Genomic DNA, 21161 nt, shown 5'->3' with positions numbered 1-21161 from the left:
CATAGAAATGAATGGGTCCAGATTCAGTGCGGGTGCAATGCGTTCACCTCACGCATTGCACCCGCACGGAATCCTTGCGCTTTTTTCTTGATTTGCTACTCCATTTTTCTTTACATTAACCCTCTACTGGTGTGAGTTTGTAACTTTTTCTTTTTGCAACTTTTTAAAACCCTCCCAATGATAAATCTGGTTCACATGGCACTATCCACTGCAGTAAATATAACAGGGTTTCCGATTCATTTCCTGACACGTCACTAACTGCAAAGAAAACAATGGGACACTGAGTGCCCCGTGAAAAAGAGTCCCATGTGAACATAACCCTATTGCATGCAGGAGAGGGCTATTTCTTCAGTAAAGTTTTACATTTCCACTTCTTATACGCCTCCAACCAATTCCACCGGTCCACCGTGTACTAGTCCTGAACTAGCGCACGTCGGTGACGTCACCCTGGCATGGTCACGAGGTCATGATGTTAGCGCCTGGAATGCTGTACGTACAAGTGTACGGAAATGCTTGCGTTCCACCAGATGCGTGTCACGTAATTAGTTATCGCGATAGTTTGGGCTACGTGTCGTGGGTGTGTTCTACTGAAGATGGAGGCCTCCGGGTCGCTGACTGTCAACAACAAAATGAGAACCGGTGTCGGGGGTGTTGGTGCCGGGAGCCCTCAGCCGGGAAAGGGGCGAGAATATAATCGCAATCAGCGCAAGGATTCTGAGGTTAGAATGCGTTTTCTGTCCGTGCCGCAGTGTGAAGAGGGCTGTAGACTGCTCTGAGGAAGTAGGAGGAAAGCTCCTGCAGATAATGGGCGTTAGAATCAGGTATATGTAAATTTCCGGGGGACTGTGTGTGTATAGTATGGATTCCAGCCAGGGAGCCTCACTTCAGCAGTTAAAGGGGTGTTCCCATCCTGGACATTGGGGGGGATATCTCTGTAATATGCCCCCAATGTCTGATAGGCGGTTGTCTCACTTCTGGGACCCGAGTGACCGCCCTCCATTCATTCCCATAGAGAATAATGGACCAGAGTGGAATGCCCGTAGAGAATAATGGACCAGAGTGGAATGCCCGTAGAGAGTAATGGACCAGAGTGGAATGCCCGTAGAGAGTAATGGACCAGAGTGGAATGCCCGTAGAGAGTAATGGACCAGAGTGGAATGCCCGTAGAGAGTAATGGACCAGAGTGGAATGCCCGTAGAGAGTAATGGACCAGAGTGGAATGCCCGTAGAGAGTAATGGACCAGAGTGGAATGCCCGTAGAGAGTAATGGACCAGAGTGGAATGCCCGTAGAGAGTAATGGACCAGAGTGGAATGCCCGTAGAGAGTAATGGACCAGAGTGGAATGCCCGTAGAGAGTAATGGACCAGAGTGGAATGCCCGTAGAGAGTAATGGACCAGAGTGGAATGCCCGTAGAGAGTAATGGACCAGAGTGGAATGCCCGTAGAGAGTAATGGACCAGAGTGGAATGCCCGTAGAGAGTAATGGACCAGAGTGGAATGCCCGTAGAGAGTAATGGAAATGTAATATTTGAATTAGAGACAAAACCATTTGACAGATCTAATAATTATTTAGCAGGCTTACTCTCCAAGTTCAGTAGGATTATTTAATGTTCAGATTACATGGAATTATCACTGTTTTCTGCAGAATGACGAGGGTGAATGACACAAAGGAATGCCCATAGACTATAATGGAAAGTAAACTATGAGCTCATTTGCAGGTAAATCTGTGTTATGTAGGACATTAACCTTTACCGCAAGTGTTCCCTGGGTAGATTAGCATATTGTAAAATGAAAATTACCTTGGATTATAACCGTTTTCTATAGAATGCAAAGGTGATGGAATGCCCATAGGCTATAATAGTAATTAAAATGTGACTTGGTGCCTGAACCATTCAACATATCAAATAAATCTGTAGCAGGTTTACTCTTCAAGTTCAGTGGGATTATTTAAAATTGAGATTAAGTGGGATTATCATGTTAATGTACTACATAACACAGATTTACCTGCAAATGAGCTCATAGTATACTTCCCATTATAGTGTATGGGCATTCCTTTATGTCATTCACCCTCCTCTTTCTGCAGAAAAAGGTGATAATTTCACTTAATCTGAACATTAAATAATCCCACTGAATTTGGAGAGTAAGCCTGCTAAATATTTATTAGATCTGTCAAATGGTTTTGTCTCTAATTCAAATATTACATTTCCATTATTCTCTATGGGCATTCCACTCTGTCATTCCTTTTAGTAGGTCCCTTCCTATAGGAGTATTTCCACCAGCCCTATAGATGTGAATGGAGCGGTCGCTGGGCTTGCACCATGCGCCTTCCATTCATTTCAGTGGGACTTCTGAAAATAGCAAAGCGCACTGCTTCAGGTATTTTGGGTGCTCCCACAGGAGTGAATGATTGGGGGCGGCCACCCATGCCAGCACTTTGCAGGCTCCATTCAAAGTTTAAGGTGGGTCCCAGAGGTAGGATCTGCACCTATCAGCGATTGGGGGTATCCAAACGATAGTCCCCCAGTGTCCCAGATTGGAATAGCCCTTTAATACAAGGCACTTACTAATGTATTGTTATTGTCCATATTGCCTCCTTTGCTGGCTTCATTCATTTTTCCATCACATTATACACTGCTCGTTTCCATGGTTACAGACCACTGTTGCAAAGCAGATATGAGGTGGCCAGGACAGGAGCTGCGGCGCACGTGAGTATAATGCTGCTCACTAGCATACCATGGCAGCCAGGACTTCAGTAGCGCGACTCCTGGCTGCCATTGTAACCAATTGGAGCCCCAGCATTACACTGCTGGGACTCCGATCGGAACTGCCCACTGCCACCAATGCAGACAAACATTCCCGGCACCCGACCTCTGACAGGACGCTGTGATCCTCGCGATTAACCCCTCAACTGAGGGGTTACTTGCGGCGGATCGCAGAGTGCAGTCATAGGGGCTGGCATATGGCCGACACATTCATTGGTGGCGCAGTGGCCACAGTCCCTCCCCTCCTCCTCTGTTCTCATTGGTGGTCAGCGGCAGCCGCGCACAGTGGGGAGGGACTTCCTCCTTCTCCACTGACTGTGCCGGCTCAGGAGAACATGGTGCGTGCCGAGACCGCGTTCATATCGCGGTCCAGCGATATGCACAAAATCCATATCGTGGCACAAATTTATATCGCCAATATCGCCCACCCCTACTCAGACATATGAAGAATACGGGAGATTGTTGTCACATGTACCACACAGCCAGTACTTCCCAGATATTCCTGCAGCTCCTTTAATGTTGCTGTAGGCCTCTTGGTAGCTTCCCAGACCAGTTTTCTTATCGTCTTTTCATCAATTCTGGAGGGACGTCCAGTTCTTGGTAATGTCAGTGTTGTGCCATATTTTCTCCACTTGATGATGACTGTCTTCACTGTGTTCCATGGTATATCTAATGCCTTGGAAATTCTTTTGTACCCTTCTCCTGACTGATACCTTTTACCAATGAGATCGCTCTGATGCTTTGGAAGCTCTCTGCAACCATGGCTTTTGCTGTGGGATGCGACTAAGAAAATTTCAGGAAAGACCAACTAGAGCAGCTGAACTTTATTTGGTGTTAATCAGGCACTATAAATGATGGCAGGTGTATGCTGACTCCTATTTAACATGATCTTGAATGTGATTGCTTAATTCTGAACACAGCTACATCCCCAGTTATAAGAGGGTGTGCACACTTATGCAACCACATTATTTTATTTTTTTGTTTTCTTCCCTCCACCTAAAAGATTTCAGTTTGTTTTTTAATTTAGTTGTACAGTTCATAGGTCACATTAAGGCTAAGTTCACACGAGCGTGTCCGGATGCGTTGCGGCAAACCCGCGTGAGTAGGTACCCAATTGCAGTCAGTTTTGACTGAGATTGCTTTCAGTTGTTCAGTTTTTACCGTTGTTTAGTTTTGCACACGCGTGATAAAAAACTGACTGTGGTACCCAGATCCGAACTTCTTCACAGAAGTTCAGGTTTGGGTTCGGTGTTGTGTAGATGTTGTTATTTTTCCTTATAACATGGTTATAAGGGAAAATAATAGCATTCTTTAATACAGAATGCTTAGTAGGTGGTCAATTGAGGGTTAAAAAAATTAAAAATAATTAACTCGCCTCCTCCTCTTGATCGCGTAGTTGCCGGTCTCTTACTTCTTTAATCATGAGCTGCCGGCTAAAGGACCTGTGGTGACATTAGATCACATTATCCATCACCGCGGTGATGGACCATGTGATTGGACCATGTGATCTGACGTCACCACAGGTCCTTTAGCCGGCAGCTCATGATTAAAGAAGTAAGAAGAAAATAATACAGTGAATAGACTGTCACCTAGCAACCATGCATGAAAATCGCACCACATCCGCACTTGCTTGCTGATGCTTGCGATTTTCACTCAGCCCCATTCACTTCTATGGGGCTTGCGTTGCGTGATAAACGCACAATATAGAGCATGCTGCGATTTTCACGCAACGCACAAGTGATGCGTGAAAATCACAGCTCATGTGCACAGCCCCATAGAAATGAATGGGTCCGAATTCAGTGCGGGTGCAATGCGTTCATCTCCCGCATTGCACCCGCGCGGAAAACTCGCCCGTGTGAACTCGGCCTAAAGGTGGAAAAAGTTCTGAAGTGATTTATCTTTGTCTCATTTTTTTGCATCGCAGAAACCTGACGTTTTATCAGGGGTTTGTAGACTTTTTATATCCACTGTACATAAGGCAGGTACTTAGTAGTACAGAAATGTCCTTACCCTATACAAAAGGCCTACAGTATGTGGATATATGAAAATAACCCCACATTGCTGTGCACAGATATAGAGGGCAGCACAAGCAAGACCTCACCTACTGGGTGGACTGACGTGTCCTCTGTGTGTGCACAGTCAGCATCTGCATTGCTTAGGAAGCAGCAGGTTGCCGAGTGCTGAGCCACAGCGCAAGTGCAAGAATACACAAAACATCCAGCAGCATCATTTAAAGGGAAGGAGGGGGCGCAGATAAGGGATGAGGATTACAACAGCGGTTGGCCGGCACCTTGGTGCTCAAAAGAGCAAATTAGCAAAATAATAAAAATGCTGATATCTTGGGAACACCGCTAGCTACAAACAGAACTATGGTATTGTTTTCATCAACGTGATCAACTCTACCAGGCAATATGCGTGGTTTAATAGGGTTGATCATGCGCTTTCATTATTGACGTGCACTGGAAATAAAGTGAAATACATTAACATGTTCTCTATATGTTTCCTGCTAGAAATCTGTTATACACCAGTACATGACTGTGCTCCATCTAAAGATAACAGACAGAACTGGACCCAACCATGATCAACCCTATTAATACAGGGACACTGCCTGGTGGGGTTGATCATGGTGAAGTAAATGAGACCCTTTTCTCTGCAATTGGTATTACCGATACCGAGAAATTCTTATCTTCAGCTATGTGCAATTGAACACTGAGGGGCTGGCCTAGTGCTCGGAGCGCTGCATTGATTCCGCCTCTCCTTGTTGTCACTTTCCCTCCCAGTGAGATTGACAGTGAAATCTCGTGCAATTTGGGCACATGCTTGAGATTTCGGTATGAGAACGCAACTAAGCGGAACGGAATGTATTTGGGAGTGTTCATTTCAGTTTTGTCCCGTAGTGCATGTGCACTGATGCAGACGGTTGTATTATCAGTAACGGAAGCGTTTTTGCTGAACCCTGCCGGATCCAGTAAAATCACTGGTGTGACAGTAACCTCATGTACAGGTCCTTCTAAAAAAATTAGCATATTGTGATAAAGTTCATTATTTTCTGTAATGTACTGATAAACATTAGACTTTCATATATTTTAGATTCATTACACACAACTGAAGTAGTTCAAGCCTTTTATTGTTTTAATATTGATGATTTTGGCATACAGCTCATGAAAACCCAAATTTCCTATCTAAAAAAATTAGCATTTCTCGTGCTTTTTTCCATTGGGGGACACAGACCATGGGTATAGCTTAGAGGTATTAGTAGGAGGGACACTATGCAAATGAAAGAGCTCCTCCTCCTCGGGCTATACCCCCAGACTCCACCAGGAGGAACTCAGTCTTTGCTTAGTGTCTGGTGAAGGAGGTTGACACTCTCTGATTCTACTCCTTTTTGTTATTTTTATTCTAGATGGGGACACAGGTCGGCATGGCGCCTTCCTGGTCCCCCGTGGAGTGCCCGCCGCCGTCTTTGGGACGTTGCCTGGCTGCCTCCATTTCCCCCCAAGAAGATAAGTGGATCCGGGCTCGACCTGTTAGCTCCGGCATCCCACCAGCTGCTGGGACGCCTGCTGCCTACCCTCCTCCAGAGCACTGTTCTCCTGGATTGGAGTCAGAAGTCTGAAGAGGCGCATCCCTGCTGGTCTGGACATCGAGGGAGCATGCTGAGCAGATAAGTGTTGCAATCCCTCCCCCTCCCTCTGTGTCTATTTGTCTGTGGCTGCCTGGGTGAGCTTGAAGAAGGATCCTGATGGGGCACTTTCTTCATTTTGGCACTGGAGTACTGGCATCTCTTCCCCTTAAACTGGGCTTCAGCGCTTCTCTCGTCGGGCCTTGGCTGCTGCGCTCCCTCAGCGCCCGCCGGCAGGCCGCTCCTCCACGTGGTGCGCTTATTTTCGCGCATATTTTCGCGCGCGCATATTTTCGCGCGCGCGCTTATTTTTCGTGCGCGCGCTTATTTTCGCACGCTTTTTTCGCGCCATAATGACGCGTTAGGGGAGGCGGAGCCTCGGCATGCCGCTCTGACTCTCCTTACACCGGAGACTCTGTTTGCTCATGGCCGTGCAGCTCCTCATCACTCTACTCCGTTTTGTGCCAGGCAAGCTGGTAGCTCAGTGGTACTGCTGCTGTTGCCCCATGTCCAGGCTTTCTGAGTTCAAAGCCCCTTTCAGCCTTCAAAAATTGTTTATATTATTCTAGATGGGGACACAGGTCGGCATGGCGCCTTCCTGGTCCCCCGTGGAATGCCCGCTGCCGTCCTTGGACGCTGCCTGGCTGCCTCCATTGCCCCCCAAAGAAGACAAGTGGATCCGGGCTCGACCTGCAGCTCCGGTATCCCACCAGCTACTGGGTCTCCTGCTGCCACCCTCCACCAGAACACTGCACTCCTGGACAAGGAGTCAGAAGCCTGATGAGGTGCATCCCTGCTGGTCCTGGAGTCGAGGGAGAAGTTCTGCAGGAGCAGATAAGTATTACCTGCATCCCTGCCTTACCCCCCTCCTCCACCCCTCCTCCACGTCCCTGGGGGCCTGCGGTCCCCGCTTGGGCATCTGCCATGTCCAGCGCGGCCGCTAAATTGGTCTTAGTCACCAAGGCAACCATGTCCTTTAATCCTGTGGCGCTAACGACTCCATCTCTCTCAGTGGTCCCCACAGTGGGTGACTGACTACGAAGAGGCAGCGTGAGCGGCAGCATCCCACCTCGGATGTCTCTGTCTCTCCACCCCCCTCACCTCGCCGGTGGCGCTTGCGGACTGCTCTTCCCCCTCCCTAGGGAGAGTACTCCGAAGGAGAATTATCCGGCTCGGACGAGCCACGTCCTTTTTGGACTATAGGGCATTTTCAAATCCTGTGACGCCAACCACCTCTCTAAGTGGTTTTCCACAGAAGACGCCCGAATACTAACAGGGAGCGTGAGCAGCAGCATCCCTCCTCGGATGGCTCTGGCTCTCCCCCCCCCCCCCCCCTCGTCTAGAGGCGCGTTCGGGCGACTCTCCCCTCCCTTAGGGAGCGCAAGTCTGAAGGAGAATTTCCGGCTCTGATTAGGTCATGGAGCGGGACCCCTCGCCTAAGCTCTCCACCAGGGTGGCTGACTTAGTGGTGACTGTCCGAGACACCTTTATTCTCCAAGGGGATTCTCCTCCTTCCACTGGTCAGGAGTTCCCCCTTTTTCCGTCCAGGCAGTCGGAGACTACCATGTTCCCGGTCCATGAGGGATTTTTCCGCGGTCATGTCCAGGGCCTGGGGTGGTCTTAATAAGGTTCTCGACCACCCAGCGCATGAATATACTTTCCTTTCCCTGCTGACGGCGAGGAGAGGTGTCTCCTCCCCCTAAGGTGGATCCTCCGGTGGCCGGATTAGCCAATTATGTGGCCCTTCCTGTCTTAGTCAGTTCCTCTTTCCAGGATGCTGTAGACAGACGCATAGACTCTCTTCCAGGTCCTTTTTTCGCTGGCAGCGCGTCCCTGTGACCTACCTTTCACTCAGCAGGGGTAGCCAGTGCTCTCTCGGTGTGGTTACAACACCACCACCAGGAACTGGCGGTACGAGATGCGGCTACTAACACACTGGAGTTGGTTCTCCAGATGTCTCAGGCTTCTAACATTCTTTGCGAAGCTTCTAGGGACATTGTTTCCCTCTTTGCCCGCAGGTTGGCCATCTCTGTCACTCAGCGCGAAGAGATCTGATTGAAGGTGTGGGACGCTGACGCCTCCACCAAGCGTTCCCTTGCTAATCTCCCCTTTGGGGTTTCCAGGCCTTGTGGGGATCAGCTGGACGAGTTCGTCTCTGCATGCCTTTTGCCGTTTCTCATCTGGTAGGCCGTCGCCTGCTTCCTCCGCCGGGGGTCTCAGGTCGCCCGCAAAGAGGCCTTCCTTTGCACCAGCCTTCCCGGCACTAGAGGGCCCAGTCAGCCCGCCCTGCTGCTCCTAGGCCTATCACATGTCCCGATTGCGGAATCCCACCATCGATTCCTGCGCTTCGCCATTATGCGTCGACACTGTCAGTTTGTCGCCCTTCCTTCGGGTTGGCGACCACCCCGCGGGTCCTTGCCACGGTCCTGGACCGCTCATGGCGCTTCTTCGTACCAGGGGCATTCCTTTGCTGCCCTGTCGGGACGATATCCGGATAGAGGCCCCCCTCTCTACCGCAGACCACGGACAGCGTCCAGATCACTGTTCAGACCCTGGAACGGTTCGGCTGCCTGGTAACTTTCCCAAACTCCTGCCTCTTCCCGTCCCAGAGGCTCTCCTTCCGGAGGGTGATTTTGGACACCTCGGCTGCCAAAGTATTCTACCAGCCTTCAAGTCCTCCCAGGTCCAGGGGGCAGTGTCGCATCTGCTGCGCTCCCCGTGCCTCTCCATTCGGGAATACTTGCAGGTCCTGGGTCTTATGGTAGCCTCTTTCGAGGCCTTTCCATATGCCCAGTTTCACACTCGCCTGGCGCAACAGGAGATCCTTTACCTTTCAGCGGGTTCGGGCAGTTCTCCCTTGGTGGCTGTTCCCAAAGAACCTGAGGTCGGGGAGTTCCTTTCTCGCATTCTCCTGGACGATCGCCGCCACCGATGCCAGCATCCTGGGTTGGGGGGGCGTTTTCCAGTCTCGCACGGTTCAAGGAATTTGGCCGGCGGCAGAGTCTCGCCTTCCAATCAACTTTCTGGAATTGAGGGCGATTTTTTTCCGCTCTCTCTCTCCTATTGGACCTCTCTCCTTGCGGGCCTCCCAGTGCGGGTTCAAACGGGCAATGCCGCGGCCGTGGCCTATATCGACCATCAGGACGGGACCCGCAGCCGGATGGTGATGCAGGAGGTGAAGTGAATTCTGACGTGGGCGGAGACTCACGTTCCGGTGTTGTCAGCAGTTTGCATTCCAGGAATGGACAACTGGACAGCGGACTTTCTAAGCCACAACACGGTGGATCCAAGCGAGTGGTCTCTGCATCCAGAAGGGTTCGAAGAAATCTGCCACAGATGGGACCGTCCGGATGTGGACTTAATGGCGTCCGGGTTCAACAACAAGATCCCAGTGGTCCTGGCTCGCGCCCGAGATCCGGAGGCGTACGGATGGATGCGCAGGTGTCTCCGTGGCAGGACTTCAGCCTCCTCTGTTTTCCTCTCCTACCAAAGGGTCTACGCCAGTTCGAGGCGGAAGGGACTCCGACCGTTCTCATCACCCCAGAGTGGCCTCGCCGCGCGTGGTTTTTCGGACGTGGCTCGGTTGCTGGCGGACGCCCCATGGCCTCTTCCCGACGGACAGGACTTACTGTCTCAGGGCCCGTTCTTCCACCGGAATTTGCGGTCTCTTCGTTTACCGGCGTGACTGTTGAAACCGCCATCCTGATAAAGATGGGGTTCTCGGATTCAGTGGTTAGGACCATGATCAGTCCGGGGAAGTCTTCTTCCTCCCGGATTTACTATCGTACCTGGATGGCCTTCCTATCCTTTTTTGAGGGTTCGGGGTTCCCTCCCCTTCGGTTTTCCATCTTGATGGTACTGTCTTTTCTTCAGTCTGGGCTTGTGCAGGGACTGTCGCTTAGTTCCCTGTAAGGTCAGGTTTCGGCGCGGGCCGTCAGAGGTCCCTTGCTCTTAAGGGTCCGGTGGTGACCTTTCTTCGGGGGTGGCGCATTCGGTTCCCCGTATGTTCCCCCTTTGTCTCCTTGGGATCTCAATTTGGTTCTGCGCGCTCTGCAGTCGGCTCCCTTCGAGCCTTTGAGGAGGGTCTCTCTGACTGTTCTCATCTGGACTTCCTTGTGACCATCGCTTCTGATACAGCTACATAGCGTAGTGATTAAAGTTCTGGGCTATTATGCAGTGGCTGTGAGTTCACGTCCCATCACGAGCTTTTAGGTCAGACTGGTGTCGAAGCTGGCCGCTCTTTCCTATCAGGAGCCTTAATGGTTTTCCTCCAGGATTAAGTTGTGCTCCGTCCAGTCCCCTTCTTTTTGCCCAGGGTGGTCTCTCCCTTCCGCCTTGATGAGGATCTTGTCCTGCCTTCCTTTTGTCCTTCTCCGGCTAACCCCAAGGAACGCACTCTGCATTCCCTGGATGTTGTACGGGTCCTGAAGGTGTGTCTCGCGGCTACTGCTTCCGTCCGCCGTTCTTGGCGCTCTGGATCTGCTTGGCTATTTCCGCGGCTTGTCACGCTTGTGGTGGAGTTCCCCCGGCTAGAATTGCCGCTCACTCCATTGGGGCGGAGGGGGCTTCCTGGGCAAGACGCAGTCGTGCCTCTGCGTCTCAGCTGTGTACGGCGGCCACCTGGTCGTCCTTGCATACCTTTGCAAATTTTTGTCAGTAGCATTCACTGGCTTCGGCTGATGCGGCTTTGGCCGCAGGGTTTTGCAGGCTGTGGTTCCTGTTTGACCGTTGGGGCGTTCCTCCTGGCGGTGCTGATATTTTTTCCCACCCCATGGACTGCTTTTGGACGTCCCATGGTCTGTGTCCCCCAATGGAAAAAAGCACGAGAAAAGGAGATTTTTGTGAAACTCACCTGTAAAATCTTTTTCTCGTCTTTTCCATTGGGGGACACAGCTCCCACCCATTATTCCTGTTGCAGGAGGGGTCTTTAGTTCGGTTTTTCTGTTTCTGGTTGGACCTTATGGCTTGGTCCGATGGTTTCCATGATTTTTTCTTGCTCCTTCTCCTACTGCTTGTGCAACGCCTGAGTTCCTCCTGGTGGAGTCTGGGGGTATAGCCCGAGGAGGAGGAGCTCTTTCATTTGCATAGTGTCCCTCCTACTAATACCTCTAAGCTATACCCATGGTCTGTGTCCCCCAATGGAAAAGACGAGAAAAAGATTTTACAGGTGAGTTTCACAAAAATCTCCTTATTTCATCCGACCAATAAAAGAAAAGTGTTTTTAATACAAAAAAAAATCAACCTTCAAATAATTATGTTCAGTTATGCACTCAATACTTGGTCGGGAATCCTTTTGCAGAAATGACTGCTTCAATGCGGCGTGGCATGGAGGCAATCAGCCTGTGGCACTGCTGAGGTGTTATGGAGGCCCAGGATGCTTCGATAGCGGCCTTAAGCTCATCCAGAGTGTTGGGTCTTGCATCTCTCAACTTTCTCTTCCCAATATCCCACAGATTCTGTATGGGGTTCAGGTTAGGAGAGTTGGCAGGCCAGTTGAGCCCAGTAATACCATGGTCAGTAAACCATTTACCAGTGGTTTTGGCACTGTGAGCAGGTGCCAGGTCGTGCTGAAAAATGACATCTTCATCTCCATAAAGCTTTTCAGCAGATGGAAGCATGAAGTGCTCCAAAATCTCCTGATAGCTAGCTGCATTGACCCTGCCCTTGATAAAACACAGTTGACCAACACCAGCAGCTGACATGGCACCCAGACCATCACTGACTGTGAGTACTTGACACTGGACTTCAGGCATTTTGGCATTTCCCTCTCCCCAGTCTTCCTCCAGACTCTGGCACCTTGATCTCCGAATGACATGCAACAGTCCAGTGCTGCTTCTCTGTAGCCCAAGTCAGGCGCTTCTGCCGCTGTTTCTCGTTCAAAAGTGGCTTGACCTGGGGAATGCGGCACCTGTAGCCCATTTCCTGCACACGCCTGTACACGGTGGCTCTGGATGTTTCTACTCCAGACTCAGTCCACTGCTTCCGCAGGTCCCCCAAGGTCTGGAATCGGTCCTTCTCCACAATCTTCCTCAGGGTCCGGTCACCTCTTCTCGTTGTGCAGCGTTTTCTGCTATACTTTTTCCTTCCCACAGACTTCCCACTGAGGTGCCTTGATACAGCACTCTGGGAACAGCCTATTCTTTCAGAAATTTCTTTGTGTCTTACCCTCTTGCTTGAGGGTGTCAATGATGGCCTTCTGGACAGCAGTCAGGTCGGCAGTCTTACCCATGATTGCGGTTTTGAGTAATGAACCAGGCTGGGAGTTTTTAAAAGCCTCAGGAATCTTTTGCAGGTGTTTAGAGTTAATTAGTTGATTCAGATGGTTAGGTTAATAGCTCGTTTAGAGAACCTTTTCATGATATGCTAATTTTTTTAGATAGGAATTTTGGGTTTTCATGAGCTGTATGCCAAAATCATCAATATTAAAACAATAAAAGGCTTGAACTACTTCAGTTGGTGTGTAATGAATCTAAAATATATGAAAGTCTAATGTTTATCAGTACATTACAGAAAATAATGAACTTTATCACAATATGCTAATTTTTTGAGAAGGACCTGTATATGCCGATGTATACTGTATGTATTTATTTGGCCTTAGTTTCCTATACACATCCCCGACCTTTCTTTGGTTCTCCATCTGGGACCTGTGCAGTGGATATACAGGTGTACAAGAACTATGAACTGGATATATTATACCGGTATTATAATGCATTAGTTTTCTACATGCTACAAATACATGGCTTTTCCATGTAGCCTGCTTTCTTTTCTCCCTTTCTTATTTCTGATATTATGTATTTATAATGAATTTAGGGAGTATTTTGGCAGTACTATAGTTGTTGATTGAGTGATCTTTTCAGGTGGGTATCTATGGGCTCACTTTATAACTTTTCAATATACTATTTGATGAGGATATTGTGGGTTTTTGTGTATATCTTCTTAGTATACCATTGTGTCTTACAGGGTTGCTCAGAGTCTCCAGATCTAGAATTCGTTTATGCTGACGCCGACAAATGGGCTGCCGAGCTCTCAGGTATGGGAATATGTTGTTTTGCGGTCCGTTTTTCATGGATCCGTTGTTCCGTATCTGAGTTTGTTTTTTCCCCTCTGATTTAAGTCCTCTTCCGTTCTGTTATTCCACAAAACATACACTCACCTAAAGAATTATTAGGAACACCTGTTCTATTTCTCATTAATGCGATTATCTAGTCAACCAATCACATGGCAGTTGCTTCAATGCATGTAGGGTTGTGGTCCTGGTCAAGACAATCTCCTGAACTCCAAACTGGATATCAGAATGGGAAAGAAAGGCGATTTAAGCAATTTTGAGTGTGGCATGGTTGTTGGTGCCAGACGGGACGGTCTGAGTATTTCACAATCTGCTCAGTTACTGGGATTTTCACGCACAGCCATTTCTAGGGTTTATAAAGAATAGTGTGAAAAGGGAAAAACATCCAGTATGCGGCAGTCCTGTGGGTGAAAATGCCTTGTTGATGCTAGAGGTCAGAGGAGAATGGGCCGACTGATTCAAGCTGATAGAAGAGCAACGTTGACTGAAATAACCACTCGTTACAAGCGAGGTATGCAGCAAAGCATTTGTGAAGCAAATCTTTGCACCTAGCAGAGGTTTACACATAAAGCAATATAAAAATAATGTATAGATTTGTGCCAAGCCCATATATACCAGGACTGTATACATGAACAAGAGCTCATGCTCTTAAAACACTGGTTCGTGTAATATTTTAGCATCATCCACATGTGTTAAAAATGTATATTGTACATGGGGAAACAACTGTCCTGTTACCAAAATCTGCATTTTCTGAGAGTACAGAATACTGCATGTAAAATTGTAACCTAATAATTATTCCACACAACCATCTTCATGCAACTTTCCAGCAAACAGTGATTATTAGCAAAAATTTGACAAAAATTCGAATTTTGTAACTAAAATGCAAATTCTAGCAGGGTCCTTGTGATACATAAAATATAATCTGCAATAAAGTACTGTAAGATGTGAGGAGTTTATGTATACCGCACGTCTGCAGTCCTGCTGCATGTGTTAATGAAATGCAAAAACTGCAGGAATGCACAAGCAACTTTCTCCATCCCCCTATAGAGACTGTAATCCAATCATCAATGATACATTCGTAAACCTAATATATATGCCAAGGTGCTGCTTTATATACACAACACCAGACCTAAACCGCAACCTTGCAAGGGCATGGGAGCAGAGAAAGGGCTCCTCTCTTGGTTGGTGGCTTATTAGACGCTAGAGCTGTCTAGATCGGAGGGGTTGGAGAGTGTTCGCCATGTCCAGGACACTGCACATTCCTCAGTCATACAATCTGCACGAACACCAATATGGGTATGTTTAAGCTGCTTTACCTCTCACCCATTCAGTGCTGTCAGAAGTTTTGGAGGGTCGAAACTGTTAACAGACTCTTTAATTACAAAAGTTCTCAAATTTCTTGAAATTATTCATACTTAAAGGGGTTGTCTCACTTTATCAAATAGCATTCATTATGTAAAGAAAGTTAATACAAGGCACTTACTAATGTAGTGTTATTGTCCTTATTGCATCCTTTTCCAGCTGGATACATTTTTCCATGGTTACGACCACCCTGCAATCCATCAGTGGTGGTCGTGCTTGCACATTATAGGAAAAAGCAGTAGCCTATGTGCGCCCCACGTTCCCGGCCACCAGAGAGGGCTATGCTTTTTCCTATATTGTGCGAGCACGGCCACCACTGATGGATTGCAGAGTGGTCGTAACCATGGAAACGGGCAGTGTATAAATGTGATGGAAAAATAAATCCAGCCAGCAAAGGAGGCGATGAGGACAATAACAATACATTAGTAAGTGCCTTGTATTATTCTTTACATGATAAATGCAACTTACTGAAGTGACACAACCCCTTTTAAAGACATTATAGAATTGTGCCGAAAATCAGTCAAGATGAGAACTGCTTCAGTGAGCAATAGAAAGAAATGAACCGTTACCTCAGACAGGACATGGGCAGGAAGTCGGCAGCTGCGGGTACGGCGACATACACTGGAGCTATGTGGTGATTGTATTATTTTGTTCCTCTTTCCTATCAGAGCTTTACAGTTACACAGAAGGCCCAGAATTTCAATTGAACAGAAAATGTTTTGAAGATGACCTGCGATTACATGGTAAGCTGGAGAAGATGGCTTTGTAGGGTGTTGGTGCCATAAATGGCTTCAGGGGCTCCGGTTAGATTGTACTGTACCATGTTTTTTTATTTAAGTGCCTGATAAAAAGTGGACAGAGTTGGATGTGTCCCAGCAACGTGCACACGCCATGCGGCTCCTCGATGGTTTGGAGGTCACGGCCAGGGAAAAACGGCTAAAAGTGGCTCGGGCAATCCTGTATGTGGCACAGGGTAAGCAGAGGGCATTTCCAACTACTTATGTATTCTGCTGTGTTTTGTTCCATATGGTTTCCCTTTTGCTTTGTTTTATTACCTTCATACCTTTTAGTTGCTTTCGCACTAATTCTCCCTTTTTATTTATTAGGCACTTTTGGGGAGTGCACATCTGAGTCTGAAGTGCAGACCTGGCAGCGACATAACATCTTCCTGCTGCTAGAAGCCGGTGCGTTCAATGCCCTGGTGGAACTTCTTAACATGGAAGTTGAGTGAGTATATTAATAAGGGTTCAAATACCACAGTAACTGCAAAATATAGGAAACGGATTCTGTTCTTTCATACAGACATGCTTACTTCCAGGGGTTTTATTTGCACACATTTCAAAAGGATTTTATTCCCCTAACTCAGGGGTGGCCAACCCGCGGCTCGCGAGCCGCATGCGGCTCCTCGGACCTTTACTTGCGGCTCTCAGAGGACCGCGGTCTCATCTACATATGCGGCTCGCAGGGGAGCGGGCCAGGGATATCGCCGGTTTTAAAAATATTAGCAGCACGGGAGAAGGAAGAAGAAAGCAGTCCCCTCCTCCTCCCTGTGCTGCTGCCGCTGCCACCAATGAGAATTAAGAGGGGAAGAGGAGGGGAGGGGCTGTTTACACTGGGGAATGCAGCATAGAGGCCAGGTGTCGGCTATGAGATTCTGCCGGCACCCGCCCCCTGTATCTGTATTAAAGGTTTTCATTGGTGGCGTAGTGCCCACCCCCCTTAATACCATGCAGGCCCGCGCTCTGACCTGCATGTCAGGTCACTATGGAGAGGTCGCCACAGTCTTCAGAGCAGCGGCAGCAGAGGTAGGATAAGCCACAGTTTTATTTTATTAAAGTACTGATCTGGGGGTCTTATCTGACATGGGGGTAGTATGAGCTCAGATAAGACCCCCAAATCCTCATCAGACCCACAAAATAAGCCTCTCCAGTGCTCACATAAGACACCCCATGCTCACATCTCCCCTATGTCAAATCACCCCTGAGCATCTGAGCATGGGGCGGTCATCTGAGCATGGGGCGGTCATCTGAGCATGGGGCGGTCATCTGAGCATGGGGCGGTCATCTGAGCATGGGGCGGTCATCTGAGCATGGGGCGGTCATCTGAGCATGGGGCGGTCATCTGAGCATGGGGCGGTCATCTGAGCATGGGGCGGTCATCTGAGCATGGGCGGTCATCTGAGCATGGGGCGGTCATCTGAGCATGGGCGGTCATCTGAGCATGGGGCGGTCATCTGAACATGGGCAGTAATCTGAGCATGGGGCGGTCATCTGAGCATGGGCGGTCATCTGAACATGGGGCGGTCATCTGAGCATGGGGCGGTCATCTGAGCTTGGGGCGGTCATCTGAGCATGGGGCGGTCATCTGAGCATGGGGCGGTCATCTGAGCATGGGGCGGTCATCTGAGCATAAGGCGGTCATCTGAGCATAAGGCGGTCATCTGAGCATAAGGCGGTCATCTGAGCATAAGGCGGTCATCTGAGCATAAGGCGGTCATCTGAGCATAAGGCGGTCATCTGAGCATGGGCGGTCATCTGAGCATGAGGGTGTCATCCGAGAAATCTTGAAACACATTGTGAAAAACAAAGATTGCCAGAAGTCTCACTAAAGCTGTCTACATTACAGGTAGGAAAGGTGGTTTAAATGCACTTTTAAATGTTTGATAACTCAATTGCAGTAATACTGTCGTGTGCACGCATATTTGTGTAAACGGATAGCTCGTGGCTCCTGGCAGTCATACGATTTTTTTTTTGGCTCTTTGTATCTGTAAGGTTGGCCACCCCTGCCCTAACTATTATGGGTTAGACAATCAGTTGCAGAACTTTCTAATAGACTTTGTATTATCCTTGCTGTGATCAGGATTGCATCATGCACTACCAAATACTGTGCCCATAGGAAGATATGGAACTGTTCTGTACCTCTGCGTGTTCGTGTTACAGGGTGGGACATGGAGGGCTTCGTTTTTTTTCTCTCACAAATAAATATTCCTGGCTATGGAAGTATTCTGCCCTATTTTGCACTAGCCTGGAGTATCCTATTCCTGGAAGGCACCACCAACTGCTTTATATGGAGCACACAGGCCAGTCTGAGGGTTCAAGGACAAATTGTGACCTGCTGCATTGCTTCTAGGCGGGAACAGGGTCTCATGAGGCACTGTATGGCTGCAAAGTTTGTACAAATCTACACTATGGGGGAGATTTATCAGAACTGCCCATAGCAACCAATCGGATTCCACCTTTCATTTTCTAAAGGAGCTGTCTAAAATGAAAGGTGGACTCCGATTGGTTGCTATGAGGGATGAGCGAATCGACTTCAGATGCTTCATCCGAAGTCGATTTGCATAAAACTTTGTTGTTATACTGTACGTTTTTTTAAAAGTAAAAATTAGTTTACGAAGTTATTATGCGAAGTATTGCAAGACTTTGCAAAGTAATAACTTTGGCTCCAATCGGAGTCAATACATTCTGATACTGTACGGAGATCCAGCTCCGTACAGTATTGCAACAAGGTTTTATGCAAATCGACTTTGGATGAAATCGATTCACTCATCCCTAGTTGTTATGAGCACTTACCTCAGTCTTGATAAAGCTCCCCTTTGTCTGTGGTGCAGCTTCCCTGCTGAGGAGGTGCCGTGATTAGGAAACTGTTGCCTTTTACCACTGGTTTGGTAACCTTTCTAAAAAAGGATAGTCCAGAGCAGACAAGCCCTTTTTGTGGTATGGGGCGCCCAGACAGAACGTTGTCTTTATTCTAAAATAAACTTATAACTGTCAAATTTACAGGGGTTGTCCAGGAAAAGATATTTATGACTTATCTTCAGGACAGGTCATCAGTATCAGTTCTGCGGGGGTGCGACCCCCTTCCGATCAGCTGTTAGAAGAGGCCTTGAGCGGTGCAGCCTCTTACTAGGCCAGTGACATGACTGTACATCGGTCGCATGGCTTATTTGCAGCTCATCCCCATACAAGTCAGTGGGGCTGAGCTGCAATACCAATAAACCACTGTACAATGTACAACGCTAATCGGCGGAGATGCCAGGACTTCGACCACCTGTATGTGATAATGATGACCTATCCTGAGGATAAGTAATCATTATCTTTTCCAGGATAACCCACAAACAATAAAATATACATTTTAGCTCACCTACTTGTAAGGGTCCATTCACACGTCCACAACTTTTTTGCGGATCTGCAAAACACGGACACTGGCCGCATTTTGCCGACTGCACATGGCCAGCACTATAATAGAAATGCCTTTTCTTGTCCGTGTCTGCAGACAAGAATAGGACATGTTCATGTTCAATTTTTTTGCGGGGTGTGGAACGGAAGTGCGGATGCAAAATTGCGGAACGGATGCGGACCCATTTTGCGGATGTGTGAATGGACCCTAAAGCAGATGTGAATCTGGTTCAGTGACAGGTCAGGACGCCCAGATAGAAGTTAGAAGGATATTTCAGCATATTATCTAATGGGGAATGTTGCAGGCCCTGCTTGTAGTGATAGATGACAGTGAATGACTACTCTGTCGTCTGTTTTAGGAACAGTGCAGCTTGCAGTAATGCTGTACGGAAGCCCGCCATCTCTCTGGCCGACAGCACAGACCTTCGGTAAGGTGACTCTAAATTGGCTTTAAAAACTTGTCGTATTATTGTTTTACTTTTGTTAATTTCTTTCCACTGCCATTGCTTTTCAGAGTTCTCCTAAACATCATGTACATCATGGTGGATACGTTACGTGAAGAGGGAGAAGCCGACAGTGAGGAATGGAAAACCATGAGGCAAACTTTCCGCGCAGAACTAGGTATGAGGCAGCCATCTGAATAATGATATCAGATGTCGCCTAAGAGACCAGGTGTTGCAGGATTTGTAAGTCTCCGCTGACATTGCCGTCAGTTTGAATTCCATAAGATTTCTGTTGCTTTTTACAAGAAAAAAATTTGCAACCTCACAGATTACTGGCAAATCAGTAAGATTCACACGGGTTCTCGACAATACTGTTAAATTGGAATCCATGATGTCAGTGTGAACAGTCTTAGGCTACGTTCACACAACTGAAAAAATGTCTGTTAAAAACAGATAAAATGTCAGTTTTTAATGGACGTTTTTTCTCTGATTCCTTTCTGAGGCGTTTAAAACTGTCCCCTTCAATTTTAAGCTGGCTATCAATCGGTGGAAACAAAATAGAACTTGTTTTATTTTAACGTACATTATTCACTGGCCGTCAAAAAAACCTGTGTGTGAATAAATCCATTGACTACCATTATTTTAAAATGGACATGGCAGCCGTAAAAAAAAAAAAAAGTCTGTCACGTGTACGTTTTTCACTGTGAATGTTGTGTGAATGTAGCCTTAAAATATTCATTCAGTACCACCACCAAACTGAAAAACGCAGAAAATAAAAAAATCCTTTATTAATACAATTTATTTTTTATTATATACTGTATTAAAATACCAATGACAGGCATAAAAGATAACGGGGCATTAACCGGTGGTTACAGTAACCTGAGATTATTAACCTCCATATACACATTCCTTACACACACGCCCGTGATTAAAGATAACATGAACACATACCAATAACAGACACCAAGTTGCACGCTTAGTGTCATCCACAAGACAGACGTACTTAAAAAAGGAAGTCGCATGAAAAAGGGCCCTGGCATCTTTGTTATTGATATATGTTCATGTGAGCACCACAACTGACACAGCGTCTTATGTGTGGACATACCTTTGGGAACCTCGATGCCAGTTAATATTTTAAAAAAAACTAGCTGAAGGACCCGGCTTCGCTCTGGTATATTTAATCTATTTTATTTAATGTTTGTGTGTGTCGGTAAAAGATATTGACAGTATCCACTATAACAGTGACATCTACAGCACCCTGCTCCCTTAAGTGACCTCCACAGCCCCCCACACACACAGCAGCCCACCCCCTTAACTTTGACCTTTACAGCAGCCTTCCCCTTTAAGGCCTCTTTCACACAGGCAAGAATTCTGCGTTCACCTCGCGCATTGCACCCGCACTGAATCCGGACCCTCTCACTTCAATGGGGCTGTGCAGATGAGCAGTGATTTTCACGCATCACTTGTGCGTTGCATGAAAATTGCAGCATGTTCTATATTCTGTGTTTTTCACGCAACGCAGTCCCCATATAAATGAACAGGGCTGCGTGAAAACGCAAGCAAGTGCGGATGCAATGCGATTTTCACGCATGGTTGCTAGGAGATGATGTTAGTAAATTGATTAAAGTCAATTTACTGTATTATTTATCCTTATAGCATGGTTATAAAGGAAAATAATAGCATTCTTAATACAGAATGCTTAGTAAAATGTTGCTTGTGGTGTTAAA

General features: G+C 47.5%; 1 protein-coding gene across 1 annotated transcript in view; it reads left to right on the top strand.

The window, feature by feature from the left end:
• Nucleotides 1-576: 576 nt before the first annotated feature.
• The window catches only part of STRIP1 (striatin interacting protein 1), a 39636-nt gene continuing 19051 nt past the window's right edge, over nt 577-21161 (top strand). The window contains exons 1-7 of the mRNA XM_044288082.1: nt 577-719; nt 13346-13415; nt 15482-15556; nt 15652-15786; nt 15920-16040; nt 19351-19419; nt 19506-19612. Of these exons, the coding sequence (XP_044144017.1) occupies nt 594-719; nt 13346-13415; nt 15482-15556; nt 15652-15786; nt 15920-16040; nt 19351-19419; nt 19506-19612 (703 nt within the window). The 5' untranslated portion in view covers nt 577-593. The remainder of the gene's footprint in view (nt 720-13345; nt 13416-15481; nt 15557-15651; nt 15787-15919; nt 16041-19350; nt 19420-19505; nt 19613-21161) is intronic.

This window comes from Bufo gargarizans, chromosome 3, assembly GCF_014858855.1.
Source record: "Bufo gargarizans isolate SCDJY-AF-19 chromosome 3, ASM1485885v1, whole genome shotgun sequence".
NCBI lineage: Eukaryota > Metazoa > Chordata > Amphibia > Anura > Bufonidae > Bufo > Bufo gargarizans.
This window is presented reverse-complemented; position numbering and strand designations above follow the sequence as displayed.